This window comes from Mercenaria mercenaria, chromosome 3 (genome assembly GCF_021730395.1).
Source record: "Mercenaria mercenaria strain notata chromosome 3, MADL_Memer_1, whole genome shotgun sequence".
Classification (NCBI taxonomy): Eukaryota; Metazoa; Mollusca; class Bivalvia; order Venerida; family Veneridae; genus Mercenaria; species Mercenaria mercenaria.
In genome coordinates this window covers 16,975,844-17,002,909 of record NC_069363.1, presented here as the reverse complement: position 1 = coordinate 17,002,909, position 27,066 = coordinate 16,975,844, and the positions used below count along the sequence as shown (strand labels likewise).

General features: G+C 34.8%; 1 protein-coding gene across 6 annotated transcripts; it reads left to right on the top strand.

Annotated features, from left to right (window-relative positions):
• The first annotated feature begins 584 nt into the window (after positions 1-584).
• On the top strand, positions 585-10,948 carry LOC123525362 (T-cell acute lymphocytic leukemia protein 1 homolog). 6 transcript variants are annotated; one of them, XM_053537931.1, is made up of 3 exons: positions 585-1,121; positions 2,952-2,990; positions 9,741-10,948. In XM_053537931.1, exon 3 carries the CDS (start codon positions 9,749-9,751, stop codon positions 10,520-10,522), a length of 774 nt encoding a protein of 257 aa, XP_053393906.1. In that variant the 5' UTR covers positions 585-1,121; positions 2,952-2,990; positions 9,741-9,748; the 3' UTR covers positions 10,523-10,948. The 6 variants fall into 6 exon arrangements, with proteins under 6 accessions (XP_053393906.1, XP_045160280.1, XP_045160283.1 ...); XM_045304345.2 differs by lacking the exon at positions 2,952-2,990 and having other exon boundaries at positions 588-1,121; XM_045304348.2 differs by lacking the exons at positions 585-1,121; positions 2,952-2,990 and adding an exon at positions 3,106-3,233.
• Positions 10,949-27,066: the final 16,118 nt, after the last annotated feature.

Below are 27,066 nucleotides of genomic sequence, written 5' to 3'. Positions count from 1 at the left end.
TCATTTGGACTTGGTTTGGGTTGAAAACCTGTTTTTATTTATCGGGTCATAATTATTATCAAAATCCGGTACCCGCACTTGTGCTGTGGCATGGGTCCAGCAGTATGTGACAGCAGGTCGAACTATGTCTATTTTATACAGAATATATATATTGAGTAAATAGCAATAAGTGAAGTTGGACCTGTATGGTTTGATGTGAATCGAAAAGGCATTCATTCACTTTTCACTTGCTATCTTGAACAAATATCATCTTAAGATGTGAAGAAGTTCGTTTCAGATCGTTTAAAATGGGTCGAAATTCGGAAGTTAAATGTATTAAATCACTTGTTACAACTTTCATCGGCCTATTGACCCTTCACTCAAAATCCACTTACAAAATGATAATAAGACGAGCATCTTTATTTCCGGTATTCATTAAAATCAACAGTGAAGTACGTAAACAAGAACCATTTTAGGATGTCGCCCTTTACTATAACACTTGAACCATCCGGCTTGCTGAAGGATCCAACCAATGAAAAGGCTCAAATATTTGAAAAAAAGAAAAACAATTTGAAGCTGTGCAAATATTTTGAAAGGAGAAGACTTCTATGAAATCCTTCAAAATAGGACTTCTATGCACTTGAAATTTTAAATCTGCATTTTTTTTCTTTTGCTGAGAGTAATTTTCTTAACTCTTTAACAAATGTAGATGAAGTTTTCAATCATTTCAATACTTTTTTTTTATTCTATTTCCTTCGACATAGAATGGTACACATAATTTTAAATATGTAGCATTATATTTATTTTAACTTGTTGAAATAAAAACATTTTTTTCGAGGGAATTAAACATGTGGATAAAACTCAATTTTATCCTTATTCTTTGCCAAAATACGTAGAAAGATGAAAGATTTGATATGTGCTTCGAAGATATGAATGGTTATTTTGTTTGATATTTTTTCTCAACAGACAGAATGAAATGAATGCTATTATTGTAATATTCTCTTGCGATTGGCTGCGGTTGTTGGTCACGTGATCAGATTCTGCTGCGGAGCTTGGACGATGGATGTAAAATTAATATGGTGTAGAAATCTAAAGCACCGGAGTATACGCTATTTTCTGTAATGATAGTTTTCTTATAAAAAGTAAGTATTGTTCAGTTTTTTCAGTTTTATTTATCTTTTTCAAGAAGTATTGAGGTTTCAGTTTATGCATATATTTATTCAAAATCATATAAACTAATGAATGGCACTTTTTTCAATATATGAATTTAGAGAAATAATTTTTGAACACTTAAGATGTTTTTTTTTTAAATTATTTAGCTAGGTTTCTTTGCTTTTCTAGCTTTCATATTCTACTCATTACTAAAGTAAGAAAGGGAATGAAACCGTTTTTTTTAAAACAATTACTATGCTTGCCGTGTACGTATAAAACGTATGAAATGCAAAATACGTTTTTGAAGAAATTTGCCTTCAGATTTATATCTAGAAAACATTTTTTGTCGGTATATGTCACATATGATTCATGGCATTTCAGAAACTATACATACGATTTTCATATTCGATGTGAAATTGTTATATGCATAAACATGCGAGACAATAAATTTGTGATGAAAACTACATGACAAATAATTATCATTTAAGATGTTCTTTGTAATGTACATGGACAATATTAACTTAAATCATATCCATTTAGCTTTATAAAATTTATGATCCACGAACGTTTTAATCTGATTTAGGAAATATACGTGACACTTTGACGTTAATCTGGATGCGAGTCAAAACTAATCTTTTTGTAAGAACGAATACGTGAAAGAAAAAAAAAGAAATATTTATTTAAAAACATAATGCGCAAGATTTATGAATAGCTGCTTTATTAAAGAACTGAAGTAGTACTGTATAAGGTTTCATCTGCAAATTATACAGACATTATACGATTGCTATCTGATAAGGAATTAGGCGTACTTCAGTCTTGAATACTTTCAAGTTGTCGCACTCTACCGCTTCTTTGTTTAACTGAAATAATTTGGTCTGCGTCTTAAATCACAAGAAGTTCGTTTTGTGTTTTTCTTTATCTTTGCATCAGTTCTTTTTGTCATCAATTGACATTTATTTTTAAAGCCTTTTTGTTGTTTGGGTGCTCACAAGATTAAAGCTACGCATTTGTAGTGTGTTTTGTCTGATATATTCGTCATTGAAATGTCTTTATAGTCTGTAGATTGTTAGCGGACCATTTCTACTCTCATTATACTCTATATGTGCTAGACACGTTATGTGTATATACATTGTATACGCGCATTTAGTGGGATCTGTATGATTTGTTTCCCTTAATTAAATATATGTAGATCTATGTAAGTATTTACGGTTTCCTTTTGAACAAGCAAAAATGGCAAATTATTGTACCTAGACAGTTTTTGTCATTGCGAGGTTTAGTTTTTAAGATGGAAAATATTTCATTAATGTTTACTTTAAATGTTCTTCAAAAAGGTGCAACATAAACTTGTTTCATCGTTTTAATAAAACTTGGTGTGAAATAAAAAAAAATAGCGTACATTGTACAACACGTGCATCGCTGTGAAATGCGACCATCCAAAATAATTTGAACCCAACATTTTGCTTAGGATTCAGGATATGACACATCGAGACCTTACGCAAATATATTTTCTATCATTTGTTATTGTAATGAAGATTTTTGGTCATATACCGCATCGACAAATATTTTAGTATTTTGATGTCACTTGCAAAACAAGCGGCTTTTCATAGATTTGAGTATACATGTCGAGAATCGAACCAACATCGACACCGCATCTTCACCTAGCCGAATCCATATCTACTATTTACGTATTCACGTCCGTAAATTTTCGCAAGATTACAAAATTTAAATCTGTACTGGCATTAACTGACGTTTTATTTAATTTAAAGCATAATTTAGAGATTATTTTATTTTATGTTTAAGAAAACCATTTCAATTTCCAGGGAAAAGAGATTCCGTGCAAGATAAATGTTTTGACAAAGGTATGATTGTGAACGAGATCTGATGCATGATGCACGATCTCACTTTTTTCAAACACACTTTCGTAACCACGTCAGTATTCGTGTAAACATCTCATTTTTGATAAAAAAGTAAGACACTTTGAAAAGTTGGTGTTTAATTTTCAGTCACATCCTGGTTTGATGCTTTTATCTGTGTAAACAATAGGAAACAAAGACAGTTTTTTTTTGAAAAACTATTTTATTGGTCGCATGGAAAGGAAAATTGTGAGTATTAGTTTTTAGACGTGGTTATTTGAACAATACAGGGAATTATTTCATCAGTTGATTTTTTTATGTATAAATATTTTTCTTTGCCCCTAAAATAAAAATATTCGTGACAGCTATGATGTTGAACACTTTTTTTCCATTCTTGACAATATATACATGTATCTGTGTATATACAATTAGTGATTTTTTTCCATTTTTAAACTTGATATTTCGTTGCTAAGTGACGACTGTTAAACTTTTCAAACAAGATTGTAACTACATTTTTGTATTTCAATAACCATGTAAACAACTTATTTTGATTTAAAGAATAACACGTCATTAGCGAAGATATTTATTTATTTTTATTTTTTGATTAAGTTAACAATAGTAAAGAAAAACAACACAAAATATATCAAACAGAAATCTGCGTCAGTTCCGTGAGAAAAAAAATTAAGCGGTTTAGGAGATTTGCTTGATTGTCCAACTGTCGCTTTTTCAGCTGTGTTCAGCACGTCATTCATGCGTAAACACACTTTAAAAATTATTTACGAGTTATAAAGTTGGAGAATGGTTTTGAACAAAGTCCTGTCTACCATGTGTACAGCGGGACTACCTAGCAATTTCATTACACTTGAGAAATAAGTTCCGCTGAGAAAAATGGACTTGAAAAATAAGTTCCGCGGGAAAAAAATGGACTTGAAGAATAAGTTCCGCGGGAAAAATGGACTTAAGAATAAGTTCCGCGGGAAAATAGGAGAGACGGCGAGCGTTGAATTCTGTAGTAATAGAATCAACGTTAACAAAATTACTAGTAACAGTCACGACAGTATTAATTAGGTTTTTTAAGAAATAATAGAATATTGAATTTTGATTGCTATAAAAAGGTGACATAGAAGAACAAGGTAGATTCTGCAGTTCTGTTCTATTTTGTCCTATCTGGAGTGATCAAGTCTACAGATGATTCCATTGACTGCTGTTTCATGTACGGGAATCATTAGAAATTAATTTGCACGGTCTTATCAATTCATATATGTGAACTAATGTTCTTTCTCGTGCCGCGATATCATGATACGATGACAAAAATCTGTTTTGACTACAGGTGCGTTGTTAATTGTTTGTATGTGCTGAAGAGAAATAAACACTCATATAAATGGTGTTGAAAAATGATTGATATAACGCTTAATTGGTAAGCTATGGTTTCATAAAATCTGGTGTCAGTTTCCAGTAAGCATGCCGTTTCTAAAGAATTGGATTCCTTAAATGAGCTCTTCAGGGTTGATTGTTATACTATACACATGTGCTATGTCCACATGTGGAGCACGGCTACAGTCTGTTATAAAAAGAAACAGAGCTGATATAAACATTGTTATAAAATATAAAACTAACTTCGTCTAATGGCTCGTAAAATAAATTATATAGATGCTATTTGTTTGTTTCAGTTTATAGTCTGTTCTTAACGGGTAAACGGTATTTTAATGAAACAAACACATTTTCTTTATATTTCATGTTTTAAAAAAAAATAGTTTTAACCAGGTTAAACCCATTTGACCTGCAAAACCAGTGTACGATACATTTCATTTTTTTCAACAGTTACTGTTTTACTTGTAATCTGATAAAACCACTGAAAACAGTTAAAAACAATTTCCTTTTCAAAAATATTTTACTGAATAAATTCAGCCATTTTTGTTTGTCATGTATTTATACGATACTTCTATTAATGTTTTTTTAAAAAAAAAAAAATAGACTCATACGCTGGAATAAACAAAAAATGAACTTGAAATGACTTTATGAACGGAACTTAGAAAAGTTAAAAACGAAAATCTAATCGATGTATAGCTTAGTGGACATCAGCCAGGACTTACGTAACTGTTGTACCAGTAACAACTTTATGAAAAATTGTCGTGATTTCATTAACCTAAGTAACAGAATGATGAAGAATTTTTGTAATTTCTTTAACTAAAATAGCAACTCAGTAAAATACTGCCATGGCTCATTTAACTTATGAAACTCGTTAACGTTCCCTAAAGTAAAGTTACAATTGACTGGTAAACTTTTATAACTTACTAAACTTAAGTAACAACATAATGAAGAATGTTCATGTCAGTGTATCAACTTACTGAAGAACTGTCATAACTCCCTTAACTTAAGTATCAGCTCAAAAGAAGAACTTCCGTGACGTATTTAATTTAAATGAGCCGCACAATGAGAAAACCAACATAGTGCATTTGCGACCAGCATGGATCAAGACCAGCCTTCGCATCCGCGTTTCTCTAATTGCAATAGGCTTTGAAAGCGAACAGCATGGATCCTGACGGATGCGCAGGCTGGTCTGGATCCATGCTGGCCGCAAATGCGTTATGCTGGCTTTTCTCAAGGTGCGGCTCAAATATTATCTTAATACTCTCTAAACTTAAGAAGCGACTCAATGGAAGTTTCGCAACTCACTTAAGTAACAACTTAACATAAACCAGTTACGACTCACTGAACTTTAGTTAAAAACTTAATGGAAAACTGTAGTGATTCTCGTGACCCCATTAACTTAAGTAACAACTTTGTGGTACATTGTTTAAGTAGCTACTTAATGGAAAACTGTCCTCAATTAATACACTTGGTAAAAAGTTGTGACTTTACTAAACGTAAGTATCAACATAATGGAAAAATGTCTTGACCCTTTCAACTTAAGTGGCAAATTAATGAAAAGGTTTCCATTAATTTATCACTTTGAGTTAAAAAAAAATAGATCACTTAACTTAAGAAACAGCTTACTTGAGAACTGCCATGTCTTCTTAACTCAAGTTGAGTAATGTTGAGTAATGCAAGGTAAACTTAATGGTAACAGTTTAATAGAAAATTATCATGACTCACTAAATTAAGTAACAACTTAATGAAAAACTGTCATGACATGAATTAAGTGCTAGTATCTTTTCATATTTTGTAATGTAAGTGAAACCAGACGTAGTTGCATCAAAATTTAAAAAAAAAAAAAAAAACCAAAAAAAAAAAAAAAAACCGATAGACTTGTGTATAAAATTGAAACGAATTACATGTATCTTCTATGCCGGATAAGCCAGGATTCTGTTAACCCAGGTGTCTGATAACTCCGGCTTTAGTGTATATTCAAAGAATAATTCGATTGTCGTCGTTTGACTTCAAAATTTCTCTCCACAGCCGGTTGAATAGGTTCAAGCAACTGGCTTCTTTCTTTCATCATCTTTGTGTCAAATTTATAGCAGTGAAACAGTGTTATCTGTTATAATGATCAGATTCATATTTCATCCTGTGTTTTCATTCGGAAGCCAGTATGAATTCAATCATTCTAGAACCTTAAACAATTTTGCATGTTATGGGTAATTTTCTCTGGGACACCTGGTTTTCCACATGTCTGATGAATTTTGACATACCAGTCTTTGATACTTATCGAACATAAGCGATTTCTTCGTCCTCATTTTTTCATGTATTAATCAGGGTGTTTGAGTGCAGTTTTTTTACTTTTACGCAGATCGAATGTATTATATAATAATATTACATACGGTTAATAGGTGGTATTATACCAGTTACGGAGCCTCAAACCATAAAAATGGGCCTCAAAGGCAAAGTGTCGGAAGAGTTATTTTTGTCTATTTTAGTCATGATTAGTTATTTTCAAACCCTGAGCTGGAAAACACCATTTCCTTGATTAGGTTAACCAGCCACATAAACAGTGAGTGTCATCCCAAAACCCATCTTTTGAATTTAGTAACTATGACAAAACCCATTTATAGACAAAAATAGCATATACTAGTAATTGTGAAAAAAAAACACTGTTTTTATGTATGTGAGTGTGCGTGCGTGTGTGCGTGCGTGTGTGTTCGTGTGCACATCTGTCTGTCTGTATGTCTGTCAGATATGGACTGTTCACGATACAGTTTATTTGTCCCATGTGTGAAATGTACCGGAAATGATCTGGTCAGATTTCTAAAATTGACGGAAGATGCGGGGGCCAATACGTCATACTTCATCATATGCTTTCCATTCTGAAGCCAGTATGATTTCCATCATTGGGAGAACGAATTTTCTCTAGGACACCTGGATTGCAACATGCCTGATACATTTTGACATATCATTTCTTGATAATTATAGAACATGAACATTTCATAGATATCATTTTTCATTTTTTACTTGTGGTCTTTAGGTGCAAAAACGATAGTGCAGTTTACCCGATTTCATTCTAAAGAGTGTGGGCAAAGCTGCTTCCATCCGGCTTCCCGAGATATGTGCAAATCATGAACTAAACCAGTTAGTACGATCAAACCCTTCAATTTTTATTTTCTATAGTTTTACAAAAAAAAATCAAAAAAATCGATACAGTATTTTCACCGGCGCGTCTTTTCTATGTTCGATTTTAATGTTCAGTCGAACTAAAAATATATCGTACCGGTAACTATAGTCAATTAAATATGTGAAAGATCCTTGGAAAGAGTAAACCAAAAAAGGAACCATAATTTGTGATAAATGACCGGTCTATTTTTATACATGTTAACTGTCCTAATAAGACAAAAAAAAAATGAAAAGAACATTTATTTCTGATGTCATGTAATAAAACACTATTAAATTATTTTGAGTTATAGAATGAAAAGGACACTAAAATAAAATTCCAAGAAACCGATTTATGTGCTGATTCTTCGAAAATATTTAATTTCATTGGAGCCAAGGATAATTGTAAGACATTTTGGTGAAATACATACATGTGAAAGTACTTTGAAATATTCCAGTCAAACAAGAAATATGTAAACTTTATATTTCTACATGAAATAAGAGCAACTGAATTTTCAGGCTAGTGTCATTTTTGAAAAAAGTACATTCGTTAAGTTTGCAATGAAAAGAATTTGAACATGCTTTACCGAATGGAAATCGTTGTTAAGCCATTCATAACACTAATACATGTATAGGAAATGGAGTTTGAAGTTCAAGAAATGGTTAACCATTGATATAATCATCTCAAAGTCTTTACGACGTCATTTACACACTGCTGAATTAATTATTTAGCAAATACCATTTTAAATAAATTAATTTTCCTCTGTTCCTTGAGTTTAAATGTAAATAATATTTATTTCTCTCTTTCTAGTAGGTAAAAGTAGAGAAACGAATGTTCAGAACTGAGGAAACACAGTTAATAACTATAGACTCTATAAAAGTAAATGAAATTCGCCATTTTCTGCGATTCCTTGAAAACAAAATGACTGCTTATTGTTTTATAAAATATTAAAATGTGCATAACTTCCTCATGTTTATACTGATTTTGCGAATTCTTTCACTGCCTATAACGATTTAAAAAGGCCTAGCAGACAGAATGCACGTTAGAACAACGTTGTCGCGACTATGGCTCTTAGTTTGGGATTTTTGTAGTAACGGATATTTGAAAGCGTTCATGTACGTTTTACCGGAAATAAAAATGTTAAAAATGTGCTTTATAGCTTGTTGTATTATAAATATTATATCACTGTATTATTTTTGAGAATTGAGAAAGACAGTGGTTTATTATAGAATGCCGCATTTCCTGTGAGTACATTAATTATACAATGCAAAACGAGAATTTTGACCTATTGTAATAAAAGAATCCAAATGATAATACATGCACTATAATATAATTGGAGGAAAAAAAACTTTGTAAACAACATCATTTTGCAGTAACACCGCCGTTGAAATCTCACTGATAAAATTTCACGTAACCTATCAGTATGTATAATTCATGAAAATATTTAATTTCATTGGAGTCAAAGATAATTGTGCGACACTCGTTTATGATAAGATTCATACATCTAAATTTCTTTCGAGACATTCCTGTCAAAATAGAAATATTTAAGCGCAAATTAACCGTTTGAAATGATACATTTTAAATACGCCTGCGCATTTCTTTCTCCGTGGAATGGGAGCAATTAAAATAACAGACTTCTTAAGGGTCACAACTGTCATTTTTCAAACTGTAAATAAATTGAAATTATAAACAAGTACCTTGCAATGTGTCTAAACACTGCCTTGAAACATCAAAATATCAGATCTGTTAAGATCATATATACGTCATCGGAATATTAAACTTTTGATTAAAAAACTTCATTTAGATAACTAATAAACATGGGTCTTGGAATGTATTCAGAATGCATGATTTTCGTGGGAAATGCAATCGAATACAACGGACGAGTGTTTGAGCGTTTTGAGACTGAAATAAAATCACACGCACCCCGAGTGAAATAATATTTAATATAAAAAACGGCATAATTGATAACTGTAAAATAAGGTTTTACGATAAGTGATATTGTTTAGTGCCGTGTTGATTTACTTATAGATAAGTTGCTTGTTAATGATGTGTGATTGCAACAGTGACTTTATCAATATCGGGGTAAATATGAAATTTTAAAACAATAAACAATAAAAAACAAAATGTTATTTAAAAAATGAAACTTCTCTTCTATGTTGTTTGAATGTTAACTAATGATGAAAAAACGTATACCATATGAAACTAATATTCCTATTTCTTAATTTTTACAGTTTCAAAGATGTCGTCTGCTATTCATCGCCGACGAGCTTCCAGCATCGTTTCTGCGTCAGATTTATCGGTTGCCGGCAGCCTTAATGAATCTTGTTTGATAATCGAAAGACCGAGATCCTCCGAAGAAACACAACGTGAAAAATATCGATATCAGAGCGATATGTCAGTCGATTCGTTCAGTTTAACAGACGATGACAATGAAAATTGTGAAAACAGGGACGAAAATGATGACAACGTCTTTCTTGACTCTGAATATAATCAAGCAAATTTTATTTGTTTGGACAGAATACCAAATCACGTGTTTCCGTCACCACGTGCCACGGTGACGTCAGTGTCGTCTGATGCACATACTGATTTACCGCTCGATTTGCGAAACAAGATTTGTAGACGAGTGGACCCTGGCACTCACCGTAGAGTCAGCAACCGAAGAAATTACACAAACACAAGGGAAAGATGGCGCCAACAGAATGTCAACACGGCATTTACGGAATTAAGACGTCTGCTTCCAACGCACCCGCCGGATAAGAAATTAAGCAAAAGTGAAATTTTACGTTTTGCCATAAGATACATTAGACTTCTTTCAAACGTTGTGGCATTTCAAGAAAAAGACTGCATTTCTGACGGATGTGAGACAGAAAAAGTTCAAAACGATGACACTTGCTATAGAAATCGTGGACATGATATTATGCGAATGGAAAATGTAAGGATTAGGTCTAATATGTCATCGGACATGAGTTCTTCGCCGGAATGTTACGGAGAAAGCTTCGGCGACGAAGACTGAAGATTACACACCCGTCTCTTTCGCATTGGCTATTATACAAAAGCAGTTATCGTCTAGTATATTCTTTGCATTTTGCCGATAGTGATCTGCATTTTCGGATGGACGGATTAGCTAAAGAAGTAATGTGTTATATATAAATAGTATTCTTTTCCAAAGATTGTGTTGACGGCTTGTGATCATATACAACATGTATCAACATTTGTTTTCTTTCGCCGAACATTGTTCTCGGTGGGGAGAATTTCTTTACTTATTTATGCAGTTTAAGTCTTTGTACCAAAAATATTAATTAATGATTCACTTTAGCAACGTTATTTGATATTCACCACCATGGTTATGTATACCTCTTTGCACAAATTGTTATTTATTTTTACAGTAAATAAGCTGCTTATTGCAAACGCATATTAGCAAATAAACCACATTCTGAAATAGTCTTATTTTGTCTTGAGCGTGAACATTTTTGATAAGTATGAACTTATTCAAGTGTGCTCACAGTTTGATCCGCAAAATCTGTAACAGGGTTTAGTGAATTTCGGCTTGCCTACACCATTCTAAAAAGTATTCAGTGATAGAATGAATTTTCCAGTTCAAATATAACTTTTATATTAGTAACCGGTAAATTTAGGGCTATATTTCGTAGGGCACTGCAAAGCTTTTTGATTCAGGAATAAATCGCAATCTAGATAGTAGTTTCCATTTATATATGAAATACATATGGCTGTCCTTAAAGTATGCGTTCTGGCTCCGCACAATTTAAACACGCCCATGCATTATTTCATTCCTGAATGGAAGCCACAATAAACGGCGATTCTTCAACATATTAAGCCGGATTCTGCATTTTACTAGTTTTTTTTCTAAACTAGAACACACAATGTATCATAGACTGTCATCAGTCGTTAGAGTCATTAAATGTAAAGCACTTGGCTATAAAATCAATCCTCTCTGATACCACTTTCTGAAAAAATTTACAATATCTTTTGTCTCTGTCTCTGTTGAGATGAGCCTAGACAGAAAAATATTTTTCTGAGAAAATATCAGTCAGTATGAAGAAATTAATATTATTACAGATTATTTGATCTCAACAGACTTTGTAAGTCTAAATGTATCATAACTTATTTAATTAAAGTACGTGGGGATAATGGGAGAGTTCCTTGAGGTTTAACAAAAAAAAAACAACTTTTTAACAGACTTTTGATGTTAAAGCGGTTAGGTGATCCACGCTCCTATTCATTGAAACAACCTCTCTGTTCACTTCCTCGCATCTAATCCTATTTAATATTCATTGCAGTTACCAATAAATATTGCCCGTTTGACACCAGGCGGTGCTATCTGGAAAACTTGCAACAAAACAATATGTCAAATGACACGCGTCTTTTGTTTAAATATTCGTTTCTAATAAGAAATCTTATTTTTTATCAATCAGTCTTTGATTGATCTCATCCCAATCAAATCAGATGACAATTCAATCCGGATTATGCAGATGTTGGAAGTGTGATAAGAGTTCTAATTTCAAAGAAAAGGTCTTCTGTTAGTTCAAGTTTGATTAATTTGTGTAGAAGAGAAATACGTCTTAGTGTAGCCTATTTAATAACGAGTTGTTGATCATCTACTGGATTAAACTGTTAATTAATTAATCAGTAAATATCGAACACATGTATGGTATGTTTTCTATTTTTGCATATTATAGAGATTTTTCAGAAAAACGATAAAAAATTAAGGAATATTCTTAAAAACGTATAATTATTCAAGATTTTTTTTTATGTTAATCAATGCGTTATTGAGATAACAAAGGCAATTCTTGTCCAAGCTTTATGCATCTGGTCAAAGGGAGATAATAAATGAGAAAACAAATTAATTTACCATCTAAAACTGAAACATAATGACATATTCTTCAGAGTATGAACTTTCTTTGCGTCTCTGATGCAGATGAGCTCATTGCCTGACAATAATAAAACTTTTTAAACTTTGATAATTAAGTGACATATCACTCGGTATTTAACCATGCAGATAGAAAAATAAAGGTTTGATCGAAACGTATATATAATTAGTACATCGTATCACTGAATATATCGATCTCTAGTAATACAAACTAACAGGTTCGGACACTAGAGCGGACGCAGTGGTCCAGTGTCTGACTACGAAATCAGGGGTCGTGAGTTCAAGCCCCCGCTCCTCCAAATAAAATAACATTGGGATAAGAGTCCCGTGTATTGGTGTTTTACACCTGACACGCTAAAGAACCTGGGAAGCTTCTGGATCTAGAGCGTCTTCTGTATCTTGCACTATCCTCCCACTAACATTACTAACAATCTTCTGGAGGAGTCGCCCATATAGGTTACCGGTGGCGACTATAAATAAGCTTACATACATACAAACAAACAAACAGGTTCGAACACTCTGACCAAGCCACCGCCGCATGCACGTCGCGTCAGAGGCACATACATCGCTAGCTATATGTCGCGCTGTCCGAGTTAGTGATAATTATCTGAGGGCACATCTCATCATGGTTTTAGGTGTTTGACCTTCCTCAAGGAGCCAATGTGGTGGGATTGGTTGGCGATTCTCGTCGAGCAGTCATGTGCTGGAATCGCACCATGCCCCGAGGGTTTGGTGGGATAGAATCTCATGACACCCTCCTAATTCGATGCCAGATTACCATCTTGGAGGGATTTTTTTTCTGGAATATGTTTACTTCAGTTGGTTTGTCGAGGATGGAAGAGGACATCTGATATAAGCACTCGAGGGCACTCAGGACTGGGACATAAGATGACAGGCTATTTGGACGTCTGGCGGTGGAAGCCTTCTATGGATCATCATGCCGGCCATGCAGTTTGCCGGGAGGGACAAACAACGCCGGGTTCAGTGACGAGATGGACCTTCAGACCAAACCGTTTTGCTTTAGTACCAGAAACATAGCACAACACTAAAAAACAGGGATTCACACATTAAGTTAGAAGAGAATAAGCTTAGAAATATCATCAAAAGCCGGAACACCATGGAGTGCACTGTAATATACATACAACAACTTAGACGGCACAATCAACTTAGAATACGCTCGCCCATATCGTTTACCGGCGGTGAGGATAAAGAAAAGACACACACGCACACACACAGAGGTTCGAGCACAGGTAAGCTGGATCAACAATTTCCACAGAGCTTAAGCTTCCGTGACTTTAATGGAAAAAGTATTTTTAGAAAGTTAATGATACTTTCAATTACAGACCGTTATATAAAAAAAATACATTTAAAAGTCGTGACGTAAATATACACTCCACAGCTTTAAAAATGCAACACTTTTTGAAAGTTTCTTCCAAAAATATTGTGAAAATATTTGATGCAATATTTTTTATTACAAACATATAACTGTTACATATAATATCTGATATTCAGATTTGAAATCATTCATGCGTGGAAACGGTGTAAATATTTCAGGGTCTGGATAAATTCGAAATATATGAGGTCAATAATGAAAAGAACAAAAAAAAATATTCTAAACATATGCCTAACATAGAAGTTACTCAAACCTTCGAAAGTTTTGCGTTATTAAAGCGGTTCAGTATACATTAATCTTGCACCATAAATATGCACAGTTTTCGAAACTGGTCATCAAAGTTGTTTAGGAAGCAGTAATAATGATTCAAGTGTTTTCCAAGAAATGTACACACATACATAAAGGCCCCATTGATATTTTGAGAGGAGGTATGTTGATTGCTCAAACTGAGGCATGAATTAAAGGACATATCTGTTGTTTGATATCAGAAGTGCAATATGTTCCTTTGATCTTTTATTCAGTAAATAAATCATAAATTTGTTTTCAAGTGTCAAAAATTGTACTTTTCATTACTAAATAGTGAATAGGAATTTCAAGATTTTCAAATAATGCTTTATTGTGATATTGTAAAATAAGGTAGAAAGTTTGTTTAAAGAGTGACAAAGACACTTGAAATAAATGCACATATACAAAAATATTGAAAAGCCCCTGTAAAGGACCCAATTGATTTTTTTTCACATACTTTATTATAGGATTCGTAGAATAAAGCTATGCGTATTTTAAGTTTTGTTTTGTTCGAACCGATAAATGGAGCTTATCCTGCAACAATGCAAGAGTTCAATGCAAATACAATGAGTTAAAAACAGCATCTGACTAACATAAATTTTTAAAAAAAATGCCATTTTAACTGGGGAAATGTGAGCGCTGTCTGTGATCCAGAGTTGCTGTTTGAAAGTTTTTGTTATCATCATTCAATGGGGAAAAATGAAATAAAAAACTTAAAAAAAAAGAAGTCAATCACATCTGGTGTATATAATTATACTGACCGGCCCAGTACTATGAAAGGGTCGGATGCAGCACATACTAGGCACGGGTGGCTTTAACGGAACTGTGTGGTCCGTCACTCCATTAACAAGATTGTTGTATCTATAAGTTGTATATGGAAAAATAACCTTGTCAGTGGCTAGTGTGGAGCCGGTTACTGTATTTACTTGCCGGTTCGACAGATTGTATACAAGTGAACATTTTCGTTCATGACAAAGGTGAGATCGATCTTGGTCGAGTCAGCAAGTTGCATAGGGAAACACGAGTATCCTTTGTAGGTGTGCCGTATGGTACAAACCTGTCTTCGCAAGTAACTGCCAACTTCCCCACATGAATCAGAGGTGGAGGACGAATGATTTCAGACACAATGTCATATCAAAACGCCACAGAGATCATACGCCTCGCCAGAGGATTGAACTGACGACCCCGCGGGCGGGCTGGTTTTATGGTTAAGTGTCATTTAAGAACATCTACGTCCTGACAAGTTCGGCACCGATCACTGCGTCTAACATAGCCTTAGACAAGTAGGCCTGCATGGCCATCACTACGTTTACATGTTTTTCGCCAAGTTGTAAAGGGGAGCACATTTGTAGATGCGCCAATGGCTGCATCTTCATGGTAGTTGTTCGGATAAGCTGCTGTACGGAGTTTATTTTCTAGGTGTATGTGGTGCCGATCACTGTATCAACATGGTTGTTGCATATATAAGAAGTGAAATACCATGTAGCGCTCCCCGTGGAGCGGTATGCGTACCTCCCATCCGCATTAAGCTCCCTTAGGTAGAACGGTAAAGCTAAAGGTAAATTTTATTAACCGTCGCTTTGTGGAACAATAAACATAGGCTCTGTAGAGCTTTTGAGCGACTCTTTTTCAATAACAGTTAAAACCAATTATCCATTTAAAGCTGGCTCGACTGAGGCAATAATGATCAAGTGCCTTGCTTGCCCAATGGCATGCCGCAGTGGTAGTAGCCAGGAATCGAAGCAGTCCATCCAAACGTTGCTTCAAAAGTATCATCTTTACTTATAATCAAACATTTAAGAAATAATGTACAGCAGGACCATATATACAGTCTTATATCTAAACAGTATGAAGAGGTTACACGCCTATGGAATAATTTCACGACAGCGTAGCCCAAGTGAAATATACGCGGCGTACAACCGATTACGTATGTTTAGATATATCAAAACATGGTCTTAACTTCGATTCTAATAAATAGGACATGAAGTAGGGAAACTTTTACGTCGCATGTATGGCGTAAATTCAGTAGGTCGAGGTGACGTCAACGCATTTATGATAGTTGTAAAAGTAGAAAATACGGGGGATAACACGTCCTGTGGAATAACTTGGAAGTACATAGACTTCTTGTGATTAATACTGAACGCATAGTCGATTTAGTTTTTAAGTTTACTCATATCAAGAACTTGATCCCCAAACGGAATATGTAAATACAATGTACAAACAATAAAATATGCATAAATGAACATAATAATTCTATGAATGAAAAAACTGAAACTGAAACTGTTTCATTTGATTAAACGCCTATTTTTACGCAAAACATATTCAATGGCGTTTTACAAATACATAAAAATACGACAAAAAAATAAGATATTTAATGACATATAACATAAATGAGCATTGTGAATAAACTATTTAGTAAGCATTAAAAAAAAGATCAGACATCAGATAAGATTAATAAAATATTAGAATATTAAGATACAGTAAGACAGCTGTTTGTTATTAAGTACGAGTAAGTGGGTTTATTGCGACTGTGCAAAAAATATTACAAACAACTGTTTTTTTTTATTTGTTTTTAATATTGTTCATATTCGAATGTATTTACACAATAAAATCATCCAGTTCACGTTACTTCAGTTTTCTTAAAATTACAGTCACAGTCTCTAAAAGAGTGCAAAGCAATTTCCAAAATAATGAGTTTTCAACTTCTTTTTGAAAACATCTATTGTGTCAGAGTTTTCCCTTTTTTTGAGAGGGAATTCATTCCAGAGTTTAGGTCCAACAGTACCAAAAATTCTGTCGCTGAACGTTTTGCGCTTGTTGAAAGGAACAACGAAACACCCAGTAACGGAATTGAAGAACGCAAGTTTTTTTGTCTGTGTTTGTTTATGAGAAGTTCAGAAAGATATTCTGGGAGTTTCCAACTGAACAATTAAACATGTAGGTGAGCATTTTGAATGTGATTCTGACTTTGATTGGTAGCCAGTGAAGGTCATACAGCGCTTGCTTTGAACTGTCATATTTTCTTCGTTTAGGGCAATTTTTTCACACATGGTCTGAATTCGTTGCATTTTGTTTACTTCGCTTTGAGCAATACCATACAGAATGAAAATTACAATAATCTAAATGGGATTCACCAAGGGCAGGACAAGGGTTTTTGGTAGCCTCTTGGTAAGTATTTCCGGATACATTTTATTTTTAAGTAGTTGCGCATTGCTGTTCTACACTTTCGTTTTACATGCTCTTTTAGAAATTTAAGTTTTCATCCAGGAATGCACTAGATATCGAATAAAGCTCACTGATTTCACTTCATCACCTACATGCATACTTTGTCAGTTGAACACTTAGAGAGCTGTTGCCTATACCAAACATGATGAACTCGGTTTTGGAAGTGTTCATTTTAAGCTTATTTTCATTCATCCAGTTGTTGATTGTTTTAGCACATTGTTCAGTTCTCGTATTGCCTGGGATTCTACTGTTGGAGATGATGGTTAAAGCGTTTTATTAGCAGTGTGGTCATCCGCAAAGCCGTAAACTGAAATCGACGGCGGAATAACATCAAACGTGTCCCCGCATATGTCAAATATAGCCAAGGTCCCCAAGCAGCTCCCTTGTGGAATGCTACAATTTAATTGGCGTGGAAATGACATGGCTGAATTGACACTTACACGACAACTTCTAGGGCGCGATAGGAAATCAACCCAGCTCAGTGCGTTCCAAAGAACGCCATACTGCCCTGTTTAACACACTCAACAAAATGTCATGAAACTACAGTATCAAAAAAACGGCACTGAGATCGATGGCAATTAGCGCCGTAACTTCTTTTTTCTCCCATAGCATCCAGTAAATCATTTACAAGACGTAACAGTGCTGATTCGCAAGAATGGTTTTTCCTGTAAGCAGATTGGTTTTTGGTAAAGATTATGTTTTATTTACATGATCATTGAGTCTGAACAGAGCTGCTTTTTCAATTAATTTTGACAGAAACGATAGATTACTAAACAGGCCTGTAGTTTTGCGAATTCAAGTTCCAGTCCCAATTTTCTTCAACAAAGGTCTTACAATTGCCTGTTTCCATTTTGTTGGAAAGATGCCGTCGCGGCAACGACAAATTAACCAAATTTTGGGAATAACAGGCAACAGCTCATCCAAGTATGATTTTAGCACTTTTGTTGGGAGAATATCAAGTTCACATGATTTTGTCTGTGGTTGGTTAATAAGTTTTCTAACTTCTTCCTCGCTCAGATCTTTAAAACTGTCAAAACAAGGAATATCTTTTTTGCATGGGTTTAAACTTATCGAAATGTTTCACGATTTTCCCAATTTTTCGATTTTATTCATGAAATGATCTGCAAATTTTTCAGCCAGTGTAAATGTCAGTCCAGTTGGCATAGGGTTCTCAGACCTAGTGCCTGTTGTCTCAGTACAAATCTATAAAGCTTTTCGAGTCACCTTTTGCATTAAGAATTTTTTCACTCAGAGATGATTTTTTTTTCTCATGTTTTAGTTCTTTTTTCGTAGTTTTTACGTGCTGTTTTGAAGGCTTTATGCAGATGTGATTGTCTACGTTTTTTTCCACAAATGTTCAGATTTGCGAGCCACCTTTTAAGGTGAAGGAAATTTTTCTGTGAACCAGGGTTTTTGGGGCGCGATTTGGGTGATTGTTTTTTCTATAAATGGTGCTTGTGAGTTCATAATCTTTTCTACTGCTGTCTGAAAATTTTTCAGCAAAAAGGTCGACATTATCACTTTCGACTGTCATTTTTCTCAGATCGCTTGAAAATGGGGTTCGTATCCATGTCTTGAAATTTCTAAAGACACCACCTCACTTGTTAATTTTCCTTTCTAACATTTGTCACAAAATTTTTACTGCACAGTAATCAGAAATATATGGACCCTGTTCACAAGAAACTACTTCAACACCATTACGACTTCGGTAGGACCAAATCAAGAATGTTACCACCAATGTGTGTACTAAAATTGTACATGTTTTGTAAACCCATGGCGTACAAAGAATTATTGAATTCTGTTACTGCTTTGTTTTCATCGTGGATGTGAAGATTAAAGTCACCCATGACCATTACATTTTAGTAAATGTTATAGTACTCCCTCCATATATTGAAAGAAGTCTGTGACGAACTGGGAACAAGTGGATAAAGACGGAGGTCTGTAAATCCCAACTACATGCATAGTAATGTTCTTGAAAAAACAACTGCCAAATACCATATTCAAAACTGTAAGAATTTCCTGCGAAAGTGGGGGCGCATGTTTACAGCAGATCTACACGTCAGTGCAAACACCACCACCCACCCCCTATTTTGCCTGTTTGTTACACTTATTTTGTAGCCATTTTGATTTAGATCAGACGTTTTTATATTGGTGTTGTTTGTCGTCCGAAAAACCCAAATCTTTGTAAGAAGAGCAAAATCTATCTTTTCCTCGCGTAATAATTGACCAATAAGAACATCCTTGTTTACTGCCGAGTGACAATTTAGCGTCAAACATGTAAGCTGTTCATTTTGTCCATTCAATTTATTTCCATTTTTCTTAGGGTATACTACACCTAGTTGATTGTCCAATTTTGTGTAAGAAATTGCTGTCATACATAATAAAATCCATGAATGAAAACCACAATGGTGAACGAACTGAGTTCACAAAGTGTTTATCAATAATAAATATTTCAAGTTTATATATGTGATTGTTGTTGATGCTGATTCCGGATCAACACATGCAGCAATCCAAAATGTAATGACACAAACACAGCAATCACACATTCACAAAACTACACTCCAAAAATCACGTCTCTACTCCCACTATTAACGACAACAAAATTAAACCAAATCAGAGCTCAAAAAGTGCAGCCTAACAATATGGCGCTCTAAATCTTGAATGAGCACAAGACAATAAGACAGATTGTACTCCACATCATCATAGGTTACTTGGGGACAAGATGCTAGCAACTTGTCCCGTTCACTAGCCCCAGCACAGGGAAATTACAGGGAATTACTTTGAAATGATGACTAGATATAAATTGCACATCACTACAAATCGCAGAACCATGCCCAACGAAACACGATATAATGGCGATTCTATACAATATAAAAGTCACACGAAAAGAGAATTTGTTAATTGACAAAGAGAAATGGAATGTGAAATGTTAAATCTCTACAAAAGACTTCGTAAATCTTTTGTGATATAGATGTAAAATCATCTAATTTCCAATTATAAGTATGTATACTAGTATTTGTTGAATAAAAAGAAATGAGCCGCGCCATGAGAAAACCAACATAGTGCATTTGAGACCAGCATGGATCCAGCCCAGCCTGCGCATCCGTTGGTTTTCTCATGGCGCGGCTCAAATACAATACTGAATTTTGATAGTTCAATTTTACAGACGTTTCCTAATGACTTAATGTACATTTACTAACATTTTAGAGTTAAACAACAATTCTAAAACAGTGTTGTGAATTTCGATGATATCGTATCTCTGAATGTATCTCTTTCTTTCTTTTCTATAATAACAGCATTCAAACATATGGTGTTACTTGTCGCCAAATCCATTGATACTACACAGCTCACAAATACGGTCATCTGTTGCGATGACGCTTTCATTATCCATATTAGATTTTCATAGCGCCCAGTTTCAGTCCTAGGCGGAGCTACACCTGAACTTGCTAAAAGCTGCAGGATTATTCAAGGGAAGAATCGTAGTAGCCTGGAGCATCGTAAGCTGTTTTAGATATAGATATATTCTCCATTTATTCCCGCCGTTCATGAACACCTTGGTCTCGATGAATAGTAAAATTCCGTTCTACAAAATATTCTTGTAAAAGTTATCTCTAACAATTTCCGTAACAAGGTTACTTAAATTAAAAAAAAAAATGTTCAAGGATTAGATTTTACCAGCTGGTAACTGGAAAGAGCCTGATTCAATCATAATGATTCATGTTTTCTTCAACTTTGAGTGCAGAAAATCAATTAACTGCAACAATAATTTATTCAAATATAGCAGATGTGCCATCTTGTTTACCACTTTCAATTCTTTTCCAAAAAAATAATTCTAGCTTTGATAAGAATTTTAGTGTGATATACCCACTCCCTGTAGGCCCTACAGTATAAAGGTTGGTGTGGTTTTCTTAAAATGAAGCTTATATTATATATTTATAGAATTTGACAAATAATGATTCAACAATATCATATTTTTCAAATCCGCAAACTTCAGAACCGTACCATCCAAACCGTTGCTAGGTGTCTATAGCATGTTGTTGACAAAACGGAAAGTAGACTATTTTTCTTAGCAGGGGCTAAAACGCTTAATTCAAACCCCCAAAACGACTGTAATGTATGGGAGATTATTTTTATAGCAAAATTTTAGTCGCCTCTTGCCGAGATCTGAGATGATGTTTACATGGAAACCAATCTTAATTATTTGCTGAAAAGTAGTCAAACGGCAGTGTGTATCTGCAGGAATAAGTCTTAAACGCCGGATTGAAACAAAGAAGTATAAAATACATAGCTCTTTGATAGAAAACACCAGTAGCGGTCCAGATTCCACCAGATGTCGTGTTTTTGTTGACGGAAAAAGTTAATAGTTAAAAGTTTTTATACCAAAAAAATCCATCGTGAACACATAGCCTAACATTTTTATTTCAATAATTTATAGAACATTCTAGTACATTGAAGAATGAGAAATAATACAATGAACCCCCTCGGAAAAAAATGAGATAACTTGTAGGCTACTTTTGAGCTTTCATTCAGCGAGTTTTTTTTTTTGTTTTGTTTTTTATCTGTATCTGTATGTGTACGTAGTAAAAGTCCTATTCTGGCACATTAACTACGGGCTTGCGCTTAGGGAATTTAGTCCCTTTTCTGTACGGCACATTTAAAGCCGTTTAGTGTCTCTGCACGTATCTGATTGTCATTAAGGGTGTTCCAGTCAGGTATTGTTTTTAAAAAGAAACTATTTTTTATATACTTCACTATTGGCACGTTCCACTTTATAGCACTGAGAGTTATTTGTTTGGAATTTGCTCACTATATTGCTTGTTTTAAAATCGTCAAATGTTTTCACTTTGATTTGCCTTGTAGCTGGATTTTTTGTAAGGAACTCGTCAGCATTGATTGCTGGTACCATACCCCTAGCGATCTTGAATAGCATTATAAGTCGTTTCTCTTTCCTTTTATCTTGAAGAGGTGGTAAACCAAGTTCTTTAAGCATTTCAGTTACACAACCATCGTATCGAAATTTATAATCATTTGTAATAAACCTAGCTGCATGTCGTTGAATTTTTGCAAGATTTGTAATATCACTTTGTTTATAAGGGTCCCATACAATAGCCGCATATTCGAGCGTTGACCTAATTAATGCAATATATGCTAATCTTTTACTATCCATAGGAGCATGCTTCGAGTTTCTTTTTAAGAACCCAAGGGTTGAGTTTGCTTTCTTAGAGATGTTTCTTATATGTGTGCACCACTGTAAATCATTTGAGATGGTAATTCCTAGGTATGGGTTTGTTTCAACCTCTTTCAGGATTTTATTGTCAAGCTGATAGAAGAATGAAGAGCGTGACTTTACACTTAGTATATACCACTTTTTAGCATTAAAACGCATTCCCCAATCTTTTTCCCAGTTCTCAAGGTTGAATAGATCGTTCTGTAGGATTTGATGATCACTTTGGTTTCTTATTGGTATCGTCTGCAAATAAATGAACTTGTGATTTTACTTCATCTGGTAGGTCATTAATGTGACATAAGAACATTAAGGGTCCCAGCACAGTGCCTTGAGGAACACCGGATAAGACATCTACTTATTTGGAATGTTCTCCTTCTACAGGTACCTTCATTTTTCTTTCCTTCAAGAATGATCCCAACCATCTGTGGATGTTTCCAGTGATTCCATATGATTCAATTTTGTGTAAAAGTTTGTTATGTGGGACTGTGTCAAACGCCTTCGAGAAATCTAATATGGCTATGTCCATTTGTATGTTACAAATGTGCGTGAAATTGGCCAGAGCAGCCAGAGTAGCCAGAGTTCAGCCAGAGTTCAGCCAGAGTAGCCAGAGTTCAGCCAGAGTTTAGCCAGAGTAGCCAGAGAAGTCAGAACTCTGGTTACTCTGGCTAGCCAGAGTAGCCAGAGTTCATCCAGAGTAGCCAGAGTTCAGCCAGAGAAGTCATAACTCTGGCTACTCTGGATGAACACTGGCTGGTCAGAGTATACAGAGTTCAGCCAGAGAAATCATAACTCTGGTTACTCCGGCTGGCCAGAGTACCCAGAGTTCAGCCAGATTCAGCAAGAGGAGTCATAACTCTGGTTACTCTGGCTGGCAGAGTTCAGCAAGAAAAAACCAGAGTTTCTAGGAGTTAAAATGTTCTGGCTACTCTGGTTTCCCCCATAGAATCCAAATAGCCCGATCTCCTGATTTTATTTGCTTTGGTACTCTGGCTGGCCAGAGTAGCCAGAGTTTCTAGGATTTTAAATAGCCGAGTAACCTAGTTCACAAACCCTTTTCCGTCTTTTGTTGAATTTGATTATGAAACTTAATATGTTATTTCTATCTCAAAAGCATGCTTAAACTGAATTTCAAGTTAATTAATATTTTCAAGTGGCTATTTAGAGTAGCCAGAGTAGCCAGAACTCTTGTTACTCTGGCTGGCTGGCCAGAGTAGCCACAGTTCAACCAGAGCAGCCTGACCAAAGTAGCCAGAACATGTTAAAAATCTAGAACCTACCCTGGTTAAATTCCAGAGTAACCAGAGTTCTAGATACTGGATGAGCTCTGGCTGCTCTTGCTAAACTCTGACTACTCTGGGCCCGCCAGAGTAACTAACCAGAGATCTGACTACTCTTGCTGAACTCGGGTACACCCGAGTAACGAGAGCTATGTCTTCTCTGGCTGAACTCGGGCTACTCTGGCCAGCCAGAGTAACCAGAGTTTTGACTTCTCTGGCTGAACTCTGGCTACTCTGGCCAGCCAGAGTAACCAGAGTTATGACTTCTCTGGCTGAACTCTGGCTACTCTGGCTAGCCAGAGTAACCAGAGTTCTGACTTCTCTGGCTACTCTGGCTAAACTCTGGCTGAACTCTGGCTGAACTCTGGCTACTCTGGCTAAACTCTGGCTGAACTCTGGCTACTCTGGCTGCTCTGGCTAATTTCACGCACATATGTTACAATCGAAACTTTTCATTAGGTCCTGCATAGTGACTAAGAGTAATGTTTCTATGGAATACCCAGAACGAAACCCATGATTTAGATTTGCCAAGATGTTATTCCTTTCTAGATGACTCAGGATGAATTTACAAAGTATTTGTTCGAGTAATTTACACGACACTGATATTAAGCTTACCGGACGGTAGTTTTCTGCTTGATGACGGCCACCTTTTTTAAAGACTGCCGACATATTTGCGTTTCGCCAATCCTGTGTTTATGGTCCTGTAGCCACTGATAATTGAAAAATTCCGCTAAGAGCTGGTGCTAATTCTTTTGCACAGTTTTTTAGCACAATGTTTGGTATACCATCTGGTCCAATGGCTTTCTTTTGGTCAATTTTACTTAATAATTTTTGAACCCCTGTCTGTTCTATTTTCAACTGAGAGATGTCGGGGATTTTTTAAATCTTTTCTTGGATGAGTGTATCCTTTTCAGATTCCACAGTGAAAACTGATTTGAACTGATCTGTCAATATGTCTGCTTTTGATTTTGAGTCTGTAAATAGGTTCCCTTATCTTTTAAGTGGCGCGACTCCTACATTGTCTTGTTTCTTCGACTTGATATAACTCCCGAAAGGTTTAGAGTAGTTTTTTTCAAACCCATCTTTAATAACATTGTTTATATGGTTCCACTCTGCATGACGCATTTCTCTTTTCAGATGTTTTGAGAATTGTCTGTATTTATTCCATTTGCCTGATTTTTTTGGCTTTAGTGTAGAGTCTATACATTTCCTTTTAAGATGTTTCTTATAAGATTCTTTCATTGGTTGTAGGTACAGATGGGAATTTCCGGCCTCGATGATAACTGTTTAGGCGGTAACGAGGTTCCTACCGAGTTACCGCCTAAACAGTTACCCGAGAGCCGGATATTCCCATCTGAACCCATAACCAGTGACAGAATCTTTTTCTTGCATGCCAGTATAAAGATATAATAATAAAAATAAAATCAGTCGAACGGCTTTCTTTTTAGAACTATTTCTTATAGCAGCGTATTTAAACAAAGCGCGGGAAATCAACGTCCGTAAAAAAAAAAAAGACCATGACTTTTTAAAAAGGCCCAAAATAAATAAGGAATTACATGGGGTGCTTTTCAATTAAAATTTATTAAACGAGTTGAATAAAAAATAAAAAATCAGGCTCTGCCGAGCATTTTATTTTTTTTAAATTCAACGAGTTTTAAATAAAATTCAATTGGAAACCCAAAAAATGTAATTTTTTCCTTTTTATCACATTTAAAGCCTTTTTTTTGCCCAAACCCAAAAATCCGATTTTTCATGTACTATATAAAACAAGACAATTTTGCCCGGGCGTCCCCTATACTTTTAAATGACTCGACGAAAAATGTTTTAAATTACACTAGTGAAATTATCATTTATTTTTAAGGGCCTTTATTACACCCCCGCGACGAAAACATGTGAAAAAAATTTTTTTTCCCGGTTTTTTTTTAAAAACTTCCACAAAACGTTTAATTTTTTTATTAAAAAACCCGTGTTCTAAATCGAAAAAATAAAACTATCGGGGAACAAAGAGGAACTGTCAAGGTTTGGATTTTTTTTCCCGTTTTTCGAAAAAAAATTATGCCCTTTTAAAGCAGGGAAGATCTCTTACACGGATTTTTCCAGCCCGGAAAAAAATAGGGAAAAATCCCCGTCGGTATGAAAGGGAAATAGAAAATTTCTGCCCATTGGTTCAAATCTTTCCCCGAACCCCAAATGATGGATTCTATTTCTCCCTTCCCACAACAGAAAACAACAAAAACAACTTTGAAAAAATAAACTTTTTAAAAAAACCGGGGGAAATGGACGCCCGTAAGCAAAAGTGACATGTAAACTTTTTCAGTGACGAAACAATAAAAAAGTTCCGTTTTTATTTTAAATCTTTTGGGTTAGCGTAACGGGACGTTCTTATCATAAAAATTTCGTTTTTGGGAAGGGGAAAATAACTAAAAGGAAGGGAGAAAAAGAATAATTTCAAGGTACTAAAGTTTTTAAAACGGTAAAATTTCGGGGGTACATTTTTAAACCTACTGATGAAAGTATTCTCGACGTAAAATTTTCCCAAAATTTTTTTTCAATATCCCTTTTTTTCCAAAGACTTAAAAGCCAAAATTTTTTCACAATTTCCACTTATGGGACAGAAAAATCTCTATTTTTTAGAAAGCTGGAAAACCCTTATCTCATGGTTATCCCACACTCCTTAAAGACTACTTCATGCACTAAATATAAAATATTTTTTATGAAAAAAAATTTAAAAAAATCAGGTACCTTTATTTTTTCTTTTCCCCGCCCTTATAGTGTTTTTCTCGATTAAAAATTTCATTAGATTTATTTTATGAAAAAACCCGACCGTTCCCGCACAAACATAAAACAAAAGGGGAACTTTTTTATTGTGCTCACTGAAATGTCACCCCGTCATTTCTCCCTTACGGACGCCCTTTTCCCGCTTTTTTAAAAAAAAAAATGTTTCATTTTTTTCAACTTGTTTTTAATTGTTTCTGTTGGGTAATTTGAGAAATAGAATCCATCATTGGTGTTCGGTGAAATCGAAATCCCAACCCCGGCGCACACCGCTCAAGTCTTAAACTCGGCACGGGCCCTTTTAAGACTTGAGCGGTTGGGGCCCCCGAGGGTTTGGGGATTTTCTGATCTTAACCGAAGACCAAGACAGATTCTCTATACCCAAAACAACATTCACTTTTAATATTTTTCCCATTTGTTTTTTAAAATTTTATAGTTTTTTCCCTGGGTTTTACAGAAAGAAAATAGGGGGTTTTTTAATATCCAT